Genomic DNA, 16,439 nt, shown 5'->3' with positions numbered 1-16,439 from the left:
ATGGTGAATTAACCATCATTGTGAAGATGAGTGCACAATAATGTTAAAAGAGGTATCATTGAAAAATGTTCATGTAGAAAACTTTTGCACTTCATGGATTTGTGAATAATCTTGATTCAGAGTACTGATACTTGTGCCGGTTACTTGTGTCCAGAGTTCTTTTATCAGGTTGACTCACTAAGAGAACTGAAAGACTTTGTCTTTATTTCCAGGGTCACATGTTTGTTCAGGCAGGGGCGACTGATGTTTTAAAAATGGTTTCTGAGAGGTGCTCTGTGTACTGAAGACACTTCCCTTTTCTTACAGCCTCTCACAGTCTTCGGGCGTTCACTGTCTTGCCTTCCTTGCCTGTTTCTTTCATTTTTCTTTTCTCCCTCTTTTGCACCCATGCATGCCTTCAGGTCTTGAGAGCTAACAGACAACTGGTAAGAGCAGACTAGATCAGATTTGATACATGTTCTGTTCTAACAATCATCTGCCACTGTCACCAGCTTCCTAAACTGGATTTAGTTCCTTCAGTGTTTGTTGTGCATGTGAAACGTTGGAACTGGACCTTCTGTCTTAATCACGTACTGTTTCATCATCTGTTGCTTGAACTTCTTGCGATTCTTCTTTGATATTTGTGAATTTTGTTGGACCTGTAATACGTTCTTCTCTTTTGATGTCAAATACTAATTCAAAAGCTTTGTTTCTGTAATTTTTGATAATTCAACCTTCCAGTAATAAAAGAATAAGGCACATTAATTCTTGATATTAGATATTATTTGTAAATTATATTTAAGTAAATAAGTTTTCTGGCATTACTGTGCAATAATATTTTGAACTAATGGCATTTAATTTATTTTTTCCCCTCCATATTCAGATGTTTGGGAACTGGACATTTGGCACTTTAGTATTCACAGTAATGGTCATTACAGTTACGCTAAAGGTAAATAGTCTTTCATTTCTTTGCACATTAAACAAAAATGAGATTGTTACAGTCGATTGTAAAGTAACTGTGACTCTTGCTCCTGTTTCACAAGCTGGCTCTGGAGACTCACTTCTGGACATGGATGAATCACTTTGTGACATGGGGCTCCATCGCCTTTTACTTCATCTTCTCCTTGTTTTATGGGGGAATTATTTGGTAAAGTATTGAACAGTGTTGAGATCTGTGTGTAAACCTTCATTTTCGTGGGTCCCCTCATATGTGCTGTGTGTTGTATACTTCCATGAGACTACAGTAAACCCTCAGTTTAATGGATCTGGATTTAACAGAAAAATCATTGAAAGGCCTGTTAAGAAATGTCATCCTTTTCCTGCAATTGCAACCATAGTACAGAAAAATTGTTATAGGGACATAAAACTGTTTACAGTCAGTGTTGTTTGTGTCTCAGATGCTTTAGTGGAGTTTTACAAAGCAATAAATTTAAAAATTACACTAATATGTAAACTGTGTGTACAAATAACAAAGCAAGGTAAAAATAACTTTTAGGTAGGCTTAAAATTCAGGAATATCAATTGTGACCTGTAGGAGTTGGTCGGCTGCTTACGATGGATCTTTTTTGTGTTGTGTAGACTTTAGAGAATTTTATAGGGTTTTTTTACAACACCTGAAATAAAAAGCTGATACTGTATATTCATGATAAAAAGGCACAGGGACAATTTTCATTCCCCGTGTTGGTTTCAATTATTTAAAAAATCTTAAAAGACCCAGACAGCATATATATAGTATATTTTTTTGCTCATAAAAGTTATTTTAAACTGAAAAGAGGTCATTTGTGATTTAACAAGCATCGGGCAATAATAGACACCCCTTTCCCCCTAAACAGAGGGTTTACTGTATATTTTTTCATTAAGAGGCAGACCTGTTTAATATTAGTTTCCCCTGTCTGACGTGTTTTAGTGATCTGATCTGGGTCTGGGAGGCTGGAGCCCTAGACTCAAGCCCGGTGGACTGTGTGTACACCTAAGACAGTCTGCACTAGAATAAGTAACAGGGTTAGCCAAAAAAAAATAGCTAACTGGGTGCGCTGTCGTGGATGGTGTGGTGAATTTGGAAGCGCTGAGAGGCAGGAGACACAGCAGGTGCAGGAAGGACTTTAGTGCAGCGGCTGCAGCACTGCTGGAGACACAACAGGTGCAGGGAGGACCTCAGTGCAGCGGCTGCAGCACTGCTGGAGACACAACAGGTGCAGGAAGGACCTCAGTGCAGCGGCTGCAGCACTGCAGGAGACACAGCAGGTGCAGGAAGGACCTCAGTGCAGCGGCTGCAGCACTGCTGGAGACACAACAGGTGCAGGAAGGACCTCAGTGCAGCGGCTGCAGCACTGCAGGAGACACAACAGGTGCAGGAAGGACCTCAGTGCAGCGGCTGCAGCACTGCAGGAGACACAACAGGTGCAGGAAGGACCTCAGTGCAGCGGCTGCAGCACTGCAGGAGACACAGCAGGTGCAGGGAGGACCTCAGTGCAGCGGCTGCAGCACTGCAGGAGACACAACAGGTGCAGGAAGGACCTCAGTGCAGCGGCTGCAGCACTGCAGGAGACACAACAGGTGCAGGTAGGACCTCAGTGCAGCGGCTGCAGCACTGCAGGAGACACAACAGGTGCAGGAAGGACCTCAGTGCAGCGGCTGCAGCACTGCAGGAGACACAGCAGGTGCAGGAAGGACCTTAGTGCAGCAGGGAGTCTCGACAGCCGAGTTGCACGGCTGCCTGCAGTGCGGAGCTCTCCAGCCGCAGTAGCGCTGTCCTGTCGGTAGTAGTTGTCATGCAGTTGTTCTTTGGCACTGGAAGGGGGTGTTTGTAGCTTCTCAAAGTCCTTTGTCACATTTGTTTTGTGTTTTTTCCACAGGCCATTTTTACACACACAGGACATGTACTTTGTCTTCGTTCAGCTTCTTTCCAGTGGATCAGCCTGGTTCGCCATTATCATCATAGTCATCATCTGTCTGTTCCCTGATGCCATCAAGAAGATCTTTTTCAGACAGGTTCAGCCCACAAACACCCAGAAGGCTCAGGCAAGTACCCATGTGCAATCCCTATGCAGATGTCTTTGTACATGCTGAAAGGACGTCTTCTTTTAAGTAACAAAAATATAGCATTGTTGATTCATTAGTATTTTTAAAACTGCTATCAAATTGTTCAGTTAACACAAGCTAGGACTGAGGAAAAACCATTGCCTCTCTTTATCCCTGTTATTTAATATGAGCAACACCATGCAGAAACTGAAAGCATGCACACACCCTTGATACATTGCTCACAGAGCATGGCTTAGCATGTTGTAACCTGCAGCCACAAGCAGCAAAGCATGTCTTATCTGAACTGTCCACTTAAAGCCCCCAAGTCATCGTTTTGACCCTGGATCACTGGAAAGTGATGTTTGCATTATTGTGAGCTATTCTGGCAATTGAACAGGTGGGAAAACACATTTTAAATGTTCTGAACCTGTGTTGAACCCCTTGCAGTGTTTGACCTCAGTGGAGGTAGTCTGCAGGCCATATCTCCATCGCAGTGTATGTAAAACAAGTGAGAGTGAATGTTTGAAATTTTTTAACTGACAACATCAAACAACTGGGAATCTGATTTGAAGCTCTCTAGGTGTGAGTTTTAACGACCATCATTGGGGCTCCAGTTCAGATAACAACTAAGACAGAAATGTTAAGATTTTAACTGCAGAACAAGGAGTGGTGAGTTCCTTTCAGGACATGTTTATGAAAGGAAGTTCATCCGATTGCGCTCAATTGAAATAGTAAGGTATTCTGTAAGTTTGGCCACGGCATAGTTACCTCTAACTGGAGGAGGCTGTTTAAACTGGTCTGTGCGGTTGTGGGTTCGACCGCCCCTTACAGTGGCAGTGAGAAAGCCCCTATCTCCAGCTCACGCAGTCGAAACCAGGAGTGTAAGCTTGTAAAAAGACCATACACGCCCGTTTATTTTTAAGTCAAGGTTATTCTGTTATTTTCGAGGTGTCAGTGCACATTCCTCCCCCCTATGCCTTCTGTGGGGAAGAAAGGACTCATCACTGGGACAGGGGGAAGGTCTGTGAGGTGTGGGGACGCTCCGTGTGCACAATCGCAGACTGCCCAGATGTTCAGCGCTCTGCAAGCACGATGCAAACCACACACTTCGCTTACGGGCCCAGCACAGGCATTTCTCAGAGGAGGAGGTTCACACGCAGGCTGTTAGGATAAGAACAGATATGCAATAAAATATTTATGTGCCCTTAGGGCAAATATCTAATGTTACCTATTTGTTACCCGATTTTTTTTTAAATCTTAATCAAATGTTCCACTGATTTGAAATAACAGGCTCTTACTTGGCTTACAAGACACAACTAGGGTTTTCACCTACAAGCTCTTAAAGTATTAATACAATATTTAATTAAGCATATTGAGTTCAATGCGAATTTTACACCCTAGGAATTAGAGCTGGCTGGTTTATGTGACTGCTGAGTGCAGAGCTGGACTTGGCAGAAGACTGATGTTTCCTTACTTGCTGAAGTCATTCAGCTCAAAGCTGGCGGAAATGTGCTGAGGCTTAGAGAGTCCGATACTATAATACTATACTGGTATTGGAACAGCCTGCTGCAACAAAACATTTCAGCATAGCTGAAGTTCACCTTTCTAAATTGTACGTGAGAATACTCCTTTCTGCTGTTTTACAGTGAAATTCTGCTGTGACATTAAAATAGACCTGAAAATTGTCATCCTAAGAAATCTAGAAATATCTAAGAAGAGATCTAAAAAATATCTAAAATGATATTTAAAAATGAGTATGAAAGAAAATGTTTAAATGTTTGAGTTACAACTGATGCATTAAAATGTATATCCGTTTGTAAGAAGTTATTGGGGACTTGATATAGGGACTTTAAGAAAATGCTTCCTGCAGGACTTGCTGTTTTCACAAAACGTCAGGGTTGCGATTAATACATTTTGTCATGTGCAACCACAGCAAATTGTATGTTCTTAATGAACATTTGCAAACAATATAAATCCTTGCTTCCTAGCTGGCAGGGTTTAGCGGTGTGGAAGTGTTAGATTTCTGAGGAAGTGACATATCCTACCAGAGCAGATGTGAGGTAGCAGAATAATTTCTATTAATTTCACATAAATTCCTTGTTTTTTTTTTCCTATGGACATCTTGAGTAGGTGTGTTTCACAGCAGTCATCTGACAGACAGCTGGAACAGGAAAACCGATTTGCTAAAACTTAAAATGTTAAAAACTATATTAGCCTTTAATTTATAAAACAATCTTAAAATAATAAATAAAAACATTAAACTGAATTTCATGTCTGAAAAAGACATTTTAAATGCAAACCCCTCACTTTTTTCTGTTTCTTATTTCACTTTTAAAGTGGTGCTTTTCTTCTAATAAATCGGCGTATAATCAGCTGATTTTGTGATTCTGCAGCCGAGAAATGAGAATTTCAAAACCAGGATGTATTTCTGCAGTGTTGCTAATTTTGGGCAGTCTGTGCCTGTCGTTCTTAATTATTCTGGGCATCAGTTATACAGTATAAGAAATGTCAGATTCCTGAAGCATTTAGATCACTTAGTCCTTCTGTAAATTTGTAGAGCTTTTATGCAAGTGCTTTGATCATAGTGTATCAGAGCTTACAAGTGTGTTCTGTGTGCTTATGTATATACAGAGATGGTCTGAGTTAAATGTGTGCAGAAAAGCAGAAAACTAGTGAATAGATCGAAGAAATCCATTCCGTTCTACATTGCTGAAATGTTTATTCTCAAGGCCGGGAAGTGTAACCAAACATTTCTCAACTTCTCAAAATTCTTTCTTTTTCTTGGAGAGTGAAGTGTTTTTGGACAGCGCTCCTAGGAAAATGACTCTTCAGTGCCTGGCCACAGATTAACATCGGTCTTCTCCTACCTTGGTCTGTCATGTGTGTGAAATACCTCCAGCAAGTTGTTTTTAGTGTCTTCTCTCCCTTACTGACCTCTTGTGTGTTCCTGCCCTCTTCTGTCTGCTCTGTAGATGTACTCCAACAGAGTTGCTTTAGGTGATGACTTCATCGCTCTGCAGCCCTTGTCCAGAGCCAAGAATCAGCTGGGAAAAATTAGGTAGAGTAGGAAAGCCAGTCACCTGCCCTTCTGCATGTGGAAGACAAACTAACCAGCATTCAGGGGAGGGAGAGACAAGTCAGACTGAGAATGTGGAGAGGCAGTAACCCCACGTTAGCTTGCATGTAAGCAGAGAAAGTATTTTACAACTCGGTTGTACTAAGAAGCTTCAATGCTTTCCCCAGCAGCTGAGGAGTGAGCGTCCACGCATGACAGTTACAATATCTGTCTTCATTCACCAAATTGTGCTCCTGCATGCTTGAAAGCTACATCTGGGCATGTGAGGTTTACATTCTTACTGTGTTGCATGATCCATTGATAGTATCTTCGTTTTTGCATCTGATACAATACAGTAGATTTTTCTTTAGGGCCGTTTCATATTTAGAATTTTGACACTGTAGGAAACTAGTGAAACTGATGATATCAGCCTAGTGAAGTAGCTGAATGGATCAGCTGTTTCAAGAACATATTACAGTATGTTGTTCTGGGCACAGCCTTTGCTTTGGAAAGGGTTTAATCGACCCTTCCTCTGAATCCGTGTCACAGCTTTAATAAAAGGCTGCATTTGGAAATGAGGAATGTGCATGCTCTCGAAAGAAATGACTGTTTTTTAAGCATGCCTCAACAGAAAGTGAGATGATAACTGTGCAATAAGAAGTGTTCAGAAAGCTTCTTCAATTGCAGTGAAAACACCAGTTCTTAGTACACACGAAGTACAACGTGTGTCAGTTCCTAATTTCAAATCCGAACATTCCTCGGTTTAAGATCGTAAAAATATGGTTTCTGATCCCAAAACCTGCGACTCTTGTCTTTACTCCCCTGTTTGCACGTTTATCTGCCACCACGATTCCTGTCACCCCAAGTCGGACACCTGCTGTACTTCAGCACGGAGGTCAGCATGACACCAGGCCTAACGCAGGTCTTTTACACTGGTGCCAAAAGGACCAACAATCGACGAGGAATCCCGAAGGAGCTTTCTGTAACTCTCCTTATGCAGAAATAGTGACTTTGTTTTTTTACACTTACAAGTTTTTTGTCCTTCTAGATGGAAGAGGATAAAATTTCAGTCAGCTCAGAATATGACTTTGCTGAAGGCAGGAGCAGAGGCGAGGACAATTGGCAACTGTTAGCTGATTCATCCAGCCAGCAGGGCAGTCCTAACGAGCCCTAGGTAGTACTCCCATCCAGCCGCTGTGTGCTTGCACACTGGGACCCCATCATCAGCCCATCCCCGTGTAGGCAAGGAGGGACGCAGGGGAGAGCTTGTGTAGACAGGCAATGGGGAAAAGCCATAGAGAATGCTGGCATGTTTGCTCCTGTGTCTGTATATTGTGAGTTCTTGTGGTCTCATGTGCTGTATTGTCTTATCCTTAGTACAGAGCCTTATGTGCCTTGTGGAGACTGACATGTTGGGTATTCCTACTGTAATCATATCATCTCATGAACAAAAGGCCTTTCAAAGGCACTTGTTTGTAATTGTATGTTGTGTCTTTTCCCCAGATGTCATTTTTGCTAGAGCAGTTTTATACACTTTTTGTAAGACATTTCAGCCATGTTATTTTCTACAGGAATATATTTTCCAAAAAATCAACTGCCACATTAATCCTGTGCTGTCCTGTTTTTACTTGTTATTTTGAATAAAGTCATATTTTAATCACTTATTTTTCTTTAGTTTGCATTCTCATCCCCATCCCAGTTTGAAGGGTCTTTTTAAGTTTTGATTTTCAAATCAGTTTTATTTATCTTCAAGCTCTTCAACTCCTATTCTTCAAAATAATGATGCGAAAGTATCTTTGTTGTCTGCTGGGGAAAATGAAGTGATTTTCATGACTTGATCTCAGTGCAGCATGAATTCAGTGTTGTAGTAACCAACAATAAGACCAGTCTTCTTTCTGGAGATCTGGCTGGTCTAGATTTCCTCTTGTACAGTTTGTACCAGGCTGTTTATGCTTGTGTTATGATGGCTTTGCTTCTTCGTAACAGACTAATTAACAGGGAAATGCCTGGCTAGCTTAAGTTTAAAATCCTGTCAGTTCAAATAATTTAGCTTGGTCGTGGAATATGTCATGCAACACTTAACAGACAAATTATTTTTTTCTTTGTTGTGTTTTGTAAATGACCTGGAAGTGCTGTTTTTGCGATTGGCAGCGCATTTGAAACTGCTCTTGCTAAGAGAATGTGGGGTAGATTATTTAAAAGTCAACTCTTGATAAAATTAACCATTTTTAGCAGTTTTCATAAGGATTATTAGGAAGATGGCAATGTGGGCGTCCCGCTGGGAGTCAATAGGCCAATTTTTCCCCCATCAGGGTGTCTCTCTCCTGGCTCCCAGAACCCCTGTTTGTCTGCTGCTGTCCACAATACCTGAACTACATGTACATGCTCAGATGAAGTACTGTATGGTCTTTCTTTGAGTTGTTTGCTGGACTGGAGATTTTAGCCATTTTCAGGAGTTAGAGCATCACCTGGTCTCACACTGTTGATATCATCAGGCAGAACCTCCTTCTGAATGAATCACTTAAGACACAGGGAAAGAAGTTGAAAAATATAACTTAGGAGGTATTGTTGGAGAAGGGTTTTTGTGTATGTAATTCTGATGAAGGTACATGAAATACTTTAGTAATATTTTATGACAAGAGCATTGGACATGTTCTTTAATTTACACTTATTTTGCAGTCCTTTGGCAAACATCATTTCTCAAGGGTGAGTTCTCACATTTGTCTAGGGCTCTTCCTCTTAAAGTATTCTAAAGTAATTCTTGCAAATGCTGGATGTCATCATGAGCTGAATAGCATGCTCATGTTTTGCAAGTTGAGAAGGTGAGGCGGTGGCAGTTTTAAAAAATGTTTCAGCCTGACAGCAGTTGGCTGCAGTAATGCTGTCTGCGTGGAGAGCAGGGGCTGCTCTGCACTGGCCTGCCTGCTGGGGGCGCTCTGCTGTGGTCTCTGCGGGGCTGCAGTGGGAGCAGGAGTTGCTTCCTTTGCTGTGAGGCTGCAGATGTGAGCCAGCTAGTCTTTGCAAATTGAATTCAGTGGGAGGAAAAAAACATTTCACACCAAAATTCACTTCTTTCATTTTTCACCTCCTTCACTGTTTGTTTTACTTCAAAAATGTCAGCCAATATTTAATTGCCATAATCATCTTTTCATCAAATTCTTTCATTCCTCTTTATCTAGCATTTCCAAACCATGTTATTTTCTCAGTGTCCATAAAGGTATTTTAGCTTCAAAGGTGATTGTTCCATTTTATAATCACTAAAATTGTCCCATAGCACACTAAGTGGGAATACATTAATCATTAAATAGCAGAACATCCATGTTAATACTCTTTTGCGTTTGACATTACCAAGTAAGACAGTAATGAATACAAAACTAGTTTTGATGTTCCGTTTATTTAACGGAACACGGTGGAAGTGTAATTTAATATAAAGCTTAGCTCTCTTAAGACTCTGAAGTGTGGTATTGTCTAACACTTAGTCAGGAAAATGAGAACTGTCTAGGGAAGTCAAAACATTATCCCTCCAGTTTGTGCTATAACACCATAACATACCCAGGTTAAGTCTGTGTATTTCAATGAAATGCACTTCCAGAGCTGATGGTGCTTAATAGTACATAGTGCATCACATACTTGTTTAGACTTTGGTCAGAGATTTGTACAATGACTGAGCTGAGCAAAGCGAAGAAACTGCCGATTGTGAGCAGAGGAGCTGATTGGAAACTTTAGCGCCGTCAGTCTGTAATTCTTGTACAGGTAGGTATAAAAAACAACCGAGGTGCAGGTTGGCCAGAAACGATCAGGCACTGAATGACCGTTGGCCACTGGGCCCTGGGTGTGAGGTTCCACAGCTGAGTGATGTGGCAGTTTAAAGAGCACCTGTAGTTGTGTCTGAACGGCAGGGACAGCTGGGAAGGGTCTCTGGCTGTTTCTCTGTGAAGACTCCTCGCTGACCTGTTCCCTAATCTCCTCTTCTTCTGCCTGGCTCTCCCTTTCCCCCCACAGCTTGTTGAAACCTGTCAGGGCATCAGCTGCGTGGACTCGGTGTGCTGCTTTTCGGACGGGCAGACAGCTTGCGCGCCGCTGGGGAGAGTGCTGGAGCGAGTGATGGGGAGGTGCGAGCTGCCGCGGGTCCGCAGGTGTGGAGTTTCTCTCAGTAGTCTCTGCTGCAGGCACATCTCCTATAAGCTGGAGCGCGGAGAGCCTGCAGCTGTCGATGTGTAGGATCCCCGCAGAATGCGAGGGGTTCGCCGAACTGCCGGACCCCAGGACTAAGGATTTGGGGTGTGCTGGCATTTCTAGTTTTATGGGGAAAAAATAAAAGTATATAGAGAGAGAAAATATATATTTTTTAGTTTTTCTGATCCCTATGGTTCAGTATTTCGTGTGTTGTATATAATACAGGACTTCTTGGTCTGCCCGCAGGTGTCTTGATTACTGTGTCTGTATTATTCTTTAAAACAACTGTCCTCGTCCCCCTCCCACTAGTAGCCCAAAACAACGCCTGCTCTCCTGAAGGCGTGGGGCTGTATCTGTGTTTATCTGTGTGGCTGAGCGGTTTTTATGTACTAGGTCTGCAAAAGGTTTGATGTTCAGCATAACTGGAAAATGATACCTTGTTAAAACGTTTTTGCTATAATTTGTCACGTTTCATATTATGAATGTCTTTTAGTGCATTTTTTTCTTTTTTTTTCATCGCATTAAGCAAAAAAACAACCTTGACTTGTATTAGAATTTAGAAGAAAATGCAGTCTTTGCAGTGCCCCTTGGTGAAGAATTTTTGAATTTGCTTTTTGTTCAAACCTTTTGTCCATCTCTCTTAGTTTCTCACAGTTAAATATGTAACATTCCTTTGCCAGGTGTTTGGATTGTGTTCTAAAGGTCGTGGCGAAGCTGACCTGTCCTCTTTAAAGGTTGATCCCTTTTCACCATTCTCCTGCAATACAAACTCCAGTTTCAGAGTTTATTCTTAGCCCTTGAATTGTCAGTCATTATTTTCTGGAAAAGCAGCACACTTTGCTAATTGGACCTCTTTTCTGAGACCCTTTGTGTTAGGAAGGAGCTGCCAGGTATGGTGACGCTCCCTTCTTCGTAGCCCAGAAGAGACGAAACTGGAGGCTCTTTTTCCTTTAAGCAGACTAGACTGTTCTGTTTTTACTGCTGTGTGGGTCCAGGTTTGCCCTTGTTGTGGTAGGGATGGTAGCAAGAGAAATAATTACTTCCCATTTGTTTTCAAAAGGAATGTTACATCTTTAGCAGGTTTAAATTTTCTAAGTGTGAAGCCTTATGGGTGTTTTGGGCATGAGAAGACTAAATGGGGCTGTCTCTGTTACACTCTGTAAATCATGTGATGCGTTTTTCCAGTCTCTGTGTCCCTGCAGTGTCCGGAGGTCCAGTACTGCTATTTTTCTCTCTCTCTCTCTCGTTTCCTGCTTTTTGCTGACCTGTTGGTGATCATCTGTGTTTTCTTACTTTTGAGGCAACCAAATTTGCAGAACATTGTTTACTCTTTGTGTTGAAATTTAAGACTAAATTAATATTAAATACTTTCCAAAGAGGTATATTTTTCAAACATCTCAGTACTCGTGTATTTGAGTTGGTTTGGACATATGGGAATCACGTGCTGTTGTTACTGTATTCTGCTCTCATTCTTTATGCTTACATGCCTGCTCAACTGGTGCTGATCATGTATGATTAACTTGTATATAGAGCAGAGTTTGAAATTTGCATTGATCTTTTAATGCACTCGAACTGGCTTAAAAACAGTTCTCAGTTCTGGAGCAGGTTACCTTTGATCTTAAAACCCCAGCTCCTTTGATCTTAAAACGGTTGTCTGAACAGTAAGTGTAATAGATCAGACATCTTTCCTACTGTGCCCATTCAGACTTTCTTTTCAATCTAGTCTTTTACAATCCCTGTAGACTGGGAGAAATTGACCCACTTCGTAGCCCAGAGAGTACTAAAAATATTCCAGTCCAAGCTGTGCCCACAGCGCGTTCCACATGAGTTCAGAAATGTCCAGAGCGTGGGCTGTCGCTAGTGCCTTTCCACACCGCGAACACGATGTCTCTCTGTTAAAAGGGCTATTGGAAAAGCTCTGCTAAATATAATATATATTATGAATTTGATATGAATATGAGTACTATTTTAAATGCATGTGTGAAGACGTTGTAAAACTGAATTAGAGTAAGCCATATATTTTTCTATTTATAGAAAATGTAAATCGCTGTACAGCAATAGCCTGAATTTGTATTTTTCATTACATATATGTATATAGTGTATCTATATATATGCTTTGAAAACATACATATTCCAGGATGAAAATGTATAATGTTTTTACTTGGACCAATCACAGCTAGTACTGATGTTTATATACAGTGTATCTGAGAAAAAGCCATAGGCTGTGAAATGTCAGTCACTGCTATGATTCCATTTAAAGCTTGTGCACAGAAACCACTTGCATTTTGCATTCTCACCCCATTTTCACTTTGTGTTTGTCTTTTGGTTTATCGTTGTGTGAACAATGCATCCAGATCATCTTCCTGACTTTTCTGAAAGGTCACGAAGGCGTAAGGGTGAGAGATCACTGACAGGGCAAGGATGGATGGTAAAAGTCACACAATTTGCAGAACAGTGCAAGTATATTTAATATGCTTGTGGAATAAAAGCAAACAGATGCCCTAGGTGTCCACAGGGGAGATAGTATCTCACAGAACTGTCCATCTGTCTTTTCCTCAGTTGTGACAGTACAGGGGAGACTTAGGATAGGTTCTCTGCTGCTTTCATTAGGGAGATATGTACAGTACCTTAAATCTAGTTTTGAGATGTTCAACCTTTTCTGTTCATTGTTGTTGCTGCTTTTAGATCGTGGAGCGACATGGATCCCGTCTTTTCGAATGACCGAAGCATCTTGACTCTGTCGGCAGTGGAGGCCTCTCATTGCTAACGTACAGGGGACAGTAATGGCCGAGACACGACAGCTTGCTGTTGCCTTGTGCTTAGATCCCACCTCTCATGTCTGAGTTTTGGAAGGAGCCTTACTCCGTTATTTATGGGTCCGTCTCCCACAGGGCCTTATAGATCTTGGCCCCTAGACCGATTTTATTTTTACATTTTCAGTTATTAGGAAAAGGAAATAAAATGACACCAAAGACCAGTTTTTAACACCAGTCTATGAAATTTGTCAGCACAGAGGAAGAGCAGTATCTGTAGTTTATCCAGTGAATCTCCGAAACGGTGATGTCTGCTTTTGCTTTAGTGGCTTGCAGTGGTCCTGTGCCTTCACATGAGCTCTTTTTGACATTAGTTTAAAGGATCTATCATCTTTCCTGAGGAAAACAGGTGATCCTTTAAACCCATATTCTCAGTTTTATAAGACCTGATTTTTCAGGTGTGAAAATGTGAGAGCTGCGCTGCAGAGATTTTATAAAAGTCTGGCTCTTCCATATCTGCTTGGGCTTTTACTCAGCTTTAATGTTGTAACCTGTCTGAGAGAAAAGGAGTATTGCATGTCAGGCTTTGAACTGCTGGGAGAATATGGCTTGCACATTTTTTTTTTTAATCTCTCATTGCAACACGTTATCCCCCATCAACTTTGTCATTATTTCATCCTCATTTTTTAACTAGACCACTTCTTCTCAGTGCTCTGTGCACTGTCACTGTCAGCTGTTCGAAGGGCGTGGGGTCACAGTGATGGGAAGCCTATGGCTTGCTGCCGGATTGCAAGGGCAGAGCAGAAAGAGACAACCGTTTTAAACTGACTAGCAGTGAAATCATGTTTCTGTGTAACTGTAGTGACCAGTGAACATGAGGTGTGCAAGGAAAGACAATGTCCTGCAGTCTCTCTTTGCAGGCTGTCATTTGACAGATTCTTCTGGGAATTTTGGTTGTTTTTTTCATGGAGGAAAGTACCTCTTACCTCAACAGTATGAGCAATGAAGACTTGAAGATGCTGCTGATTAAAATCCCTTGATGTTTTTTCTTGTGACTTTTCCGGCCATAGCAATTATTTAAAAGTACGATTATGGATTAAAGGGTAAAGTCAGAAGGTGACTAGACTGTTCAAGTGATTTCAAAGGTTGTAAATTAAACCTGTATGCAGAGTACAGTACAAGAAAGCTGTGGAAATTGTATTATATATTATATTTCTTAATTATTCCAATACGTTTTTAAATTAGAGTTCATTTTACAAGTACCTGAAACCAGGAATGCAGTTCAATTTGCTGACAAGTATGCCTTTTTTTAAACAACATCAAAACCTGGATTGACCTATATTTGTGGTTACTAGTCAAACCGTTTATGTACTTTAGCAATAAGAACCCAGTAGGACCTTGGACACTGTCTGACTTGGATGTCATGTCAAACCTTTCATTTTTTCCTGTGTGTTTCTGTTGTTCTTATTAAATAAAAGACAAATGCTGTTACTTGTACACTGTTTGATTGCTTGTTTATGAGAGCCAGGCAAGTAGGAAGATGTTCTTTAGTCTTAGCTTTGTTTTTGCCTTTTTTTACACGGGAAACTGATGCTTTTGATGGAGTGACTATAAGCTGACATACCTCCCTATCGAGCACTGTTAGAGAACAGTCCTCTCGAAGAGCAGGATATTTCCACCTCCAGCAGCAAGACGACATGGCCTTAAATCTGCTGGATGTTCACAGGTGTGCATGGAGATGTGAGAACACTCTGCCAGCCAAGCATCTGTCCACAAAATGTGAGTAACTGAACTGTCTGCTGTGAGCCTTCAGAGCACCCCACATGTGCTCAGCGGGGCTGGGAAATGTCATTCCTTTACTGTAGGCCAGTAAGTTTTTGTTCAGACATTCTGCATCATACATCAGCTCTTAAACCTGTAACCCCTGTCACTTCTGGATTTTCACACAGGCTAATCACAGCATAATCATTGGTTATTTGGTCTTTCTATGCAAGACCTTTTTTTTTTTTTTTGCTTTCAGCTTTAAAAAGCTGAAGGACATTTGTGACTGGTATCAGCCCTGTGCTACTTTTGCTGCAAGTTTTGGGACTGCCATCATTAAGGTGTGCTAGCTGGATTTTATCTGCTTTAGTGCAGAATGAAAATCCAAATCACTGTGGGTTGTCAGAGTGTCTTTTCCACCTATATCGGTTAATCAAGTCTTTCTTAAAAGACATTTCATCTGGAATAAAGCAGCATACTCTTGCCTGCCAAGTTGAGGGAGACTGTGTAATGTGTTTGAGAAAAACGCACATACAGGTTGGTTTTTTTTTAAACCAAGTGTCCACCCAAGTTCCCTGACAAAATTGTATGGGCTCGTACAATCTGGGCTAGTTTCCATTCTATTCAGTTGAATTTCCCATTCATGAAGAAATGTTTTAGTTCTCTGTATAATCTGGTGCTTGCTGGGGCTGTTGCTACATACATACTGTTGTGCAATAACCAGGAGCCTGCTGCCTTCAGTGGTGGATGAAATGGCTTCTCAACTATACATAAAGCTCTGTAAGAGAAGTTGCTCTCTGTTCTGATAGAAGAGCAACACTGCCTTTTTTTATAGCAAACTGTCACCCTGTAACTCACAACTGACAACCCACTGGAGCTCAGCAGGTGTGAGTCTGGCCAGTAGCTGGATGGAGACTCCTGGGAAAGCTAAGGCTGCTGCTGGAAGAGGTTAGTGGGGGCAGTAGTGATAGGGACACTATTCTGTAAAAAAAAAAAAAGGTACTGTCCTTCAAAACAAAACTGAGGTCCTGACTCCCCATGGTCAGAAAAAAAATCCCAGGGTGTTTCTCAAAAAGAGTAGAGTATTACCCTGGCGTCCTGGCCAAATTTTCTCCAGGCCTTTATCAATCATGGCACATTAATAATCCCCATCTCTGAACCACTGAGAGCTGGTGTGTGGGGAGTGTACTGCTGCATCATCCAGGTGGGGCTGCACACTGCTGGTGGTGGAGGGGATCCCCATTACCTGTAAGGCACTTTGAGTGGAATGTCCAGAAAATAGCACCATATAAGTGTAAGCAATTATTTTACAGCAGTAATGCAGTAACATCATGGGACCCGTTATTTTTAAACATAAAAAAAATAATTTTGATGACATGCTGTTGGCCTCCTGGATAACAGTGGCAAACTAATATCCATTTATACTGGACCAAGAAATCTTTACAATCACTTATTGCCCTCTTCAGCAGCCTAGCTATTCCAGGTCCATTTTTCAAGCCTGGTGAACATTAGAAATAAAGTGTCTGAAATCAGGCACAGTCAATGGTTTCTGATGAGATGAAGCAACTCTGTTCACTGAGTCAAGCTCAGAGTTCAGACTGAGAGCAGTTCAATAATTCATAAGGGTGCAGAGGTGTGTGTCATACAACATTTCTATTAATGGGGGTGTGACTGGGCCTGGAAATGGTTGGGAA

At 41.4% G+C, this 16,439-nt stretch overlaps 1 protein-coding gene across 11 annotated transcripts in view; it reads left to right on the top strand.

Moving 5' to 3' along the window:
- atp11b (ATPase phospholipid transporting 11B) overlaps positions 1 to 14,481 on the top strand; it is a 41,243-nt gene extending 26,762 nt beyond the window's left edge. Inside the window, exons 26-32 of one of the 11 annotated variants that reach the window (XR_015930850.1) lie at positions 402 to 425; positions 863 to 928; positions 1,023 to 1,126; positions 2,835 to 3,000; positions 7,104 to 7,229; positions 10,058 to 10,167; positions 12,917 to 13,019. Coding sequence is in view for 9 of the 11 variants with exons in the window: in XM_088622126.1 (XP_088478252.1) it covers positions 402 to 425; positions 863 to 928; positions 1,023 to 1,126; positions 2,835 to 3,000; positions 10,058 to 10,276 (579 nt within the window). In the remaining 2 variants the exon portion in view is untranslated. Of the gene's footprint in view, positions 1 to 401; positions 426 to 862; positions 929 to 1,022; positions 1,127 to 2,834; positions 3,001 to 5,972; positions 6,184 to 7,103; positions 7,720 to 10,057 lie in introns of those variants that run through there. The other 10 variants (XM_088622167.1, XR_015930854.1, XM_088622151.1 and 7 more) reach the window with 10 other exon arrangements.
- The last annotated feature ends 1,958 nt before the right edge of the window (positions 14,482 to 16,439 follow it).

The sequence above is a fragment of the Lepisosteus platostomus genome, chromosome 2 (genome assembly GCF_059453375.1).
Source record: "Lepisosteus platostomus isolate fLepPlt1 chromosome 2, fLepPlt1.hap1, whole genome shotgun sequence".
NCBI classification, from domain to species: domain Eukaryota; kingdom Metazoa; phylum Chordata; class Actinopteri; order Semionotiformes; family Lepisosteidae; genus Lepisosteus; species Lepisosteus platostomus.
This window is presented reverse-complemented; position numbering and strand designations above follow the sequence as displayed.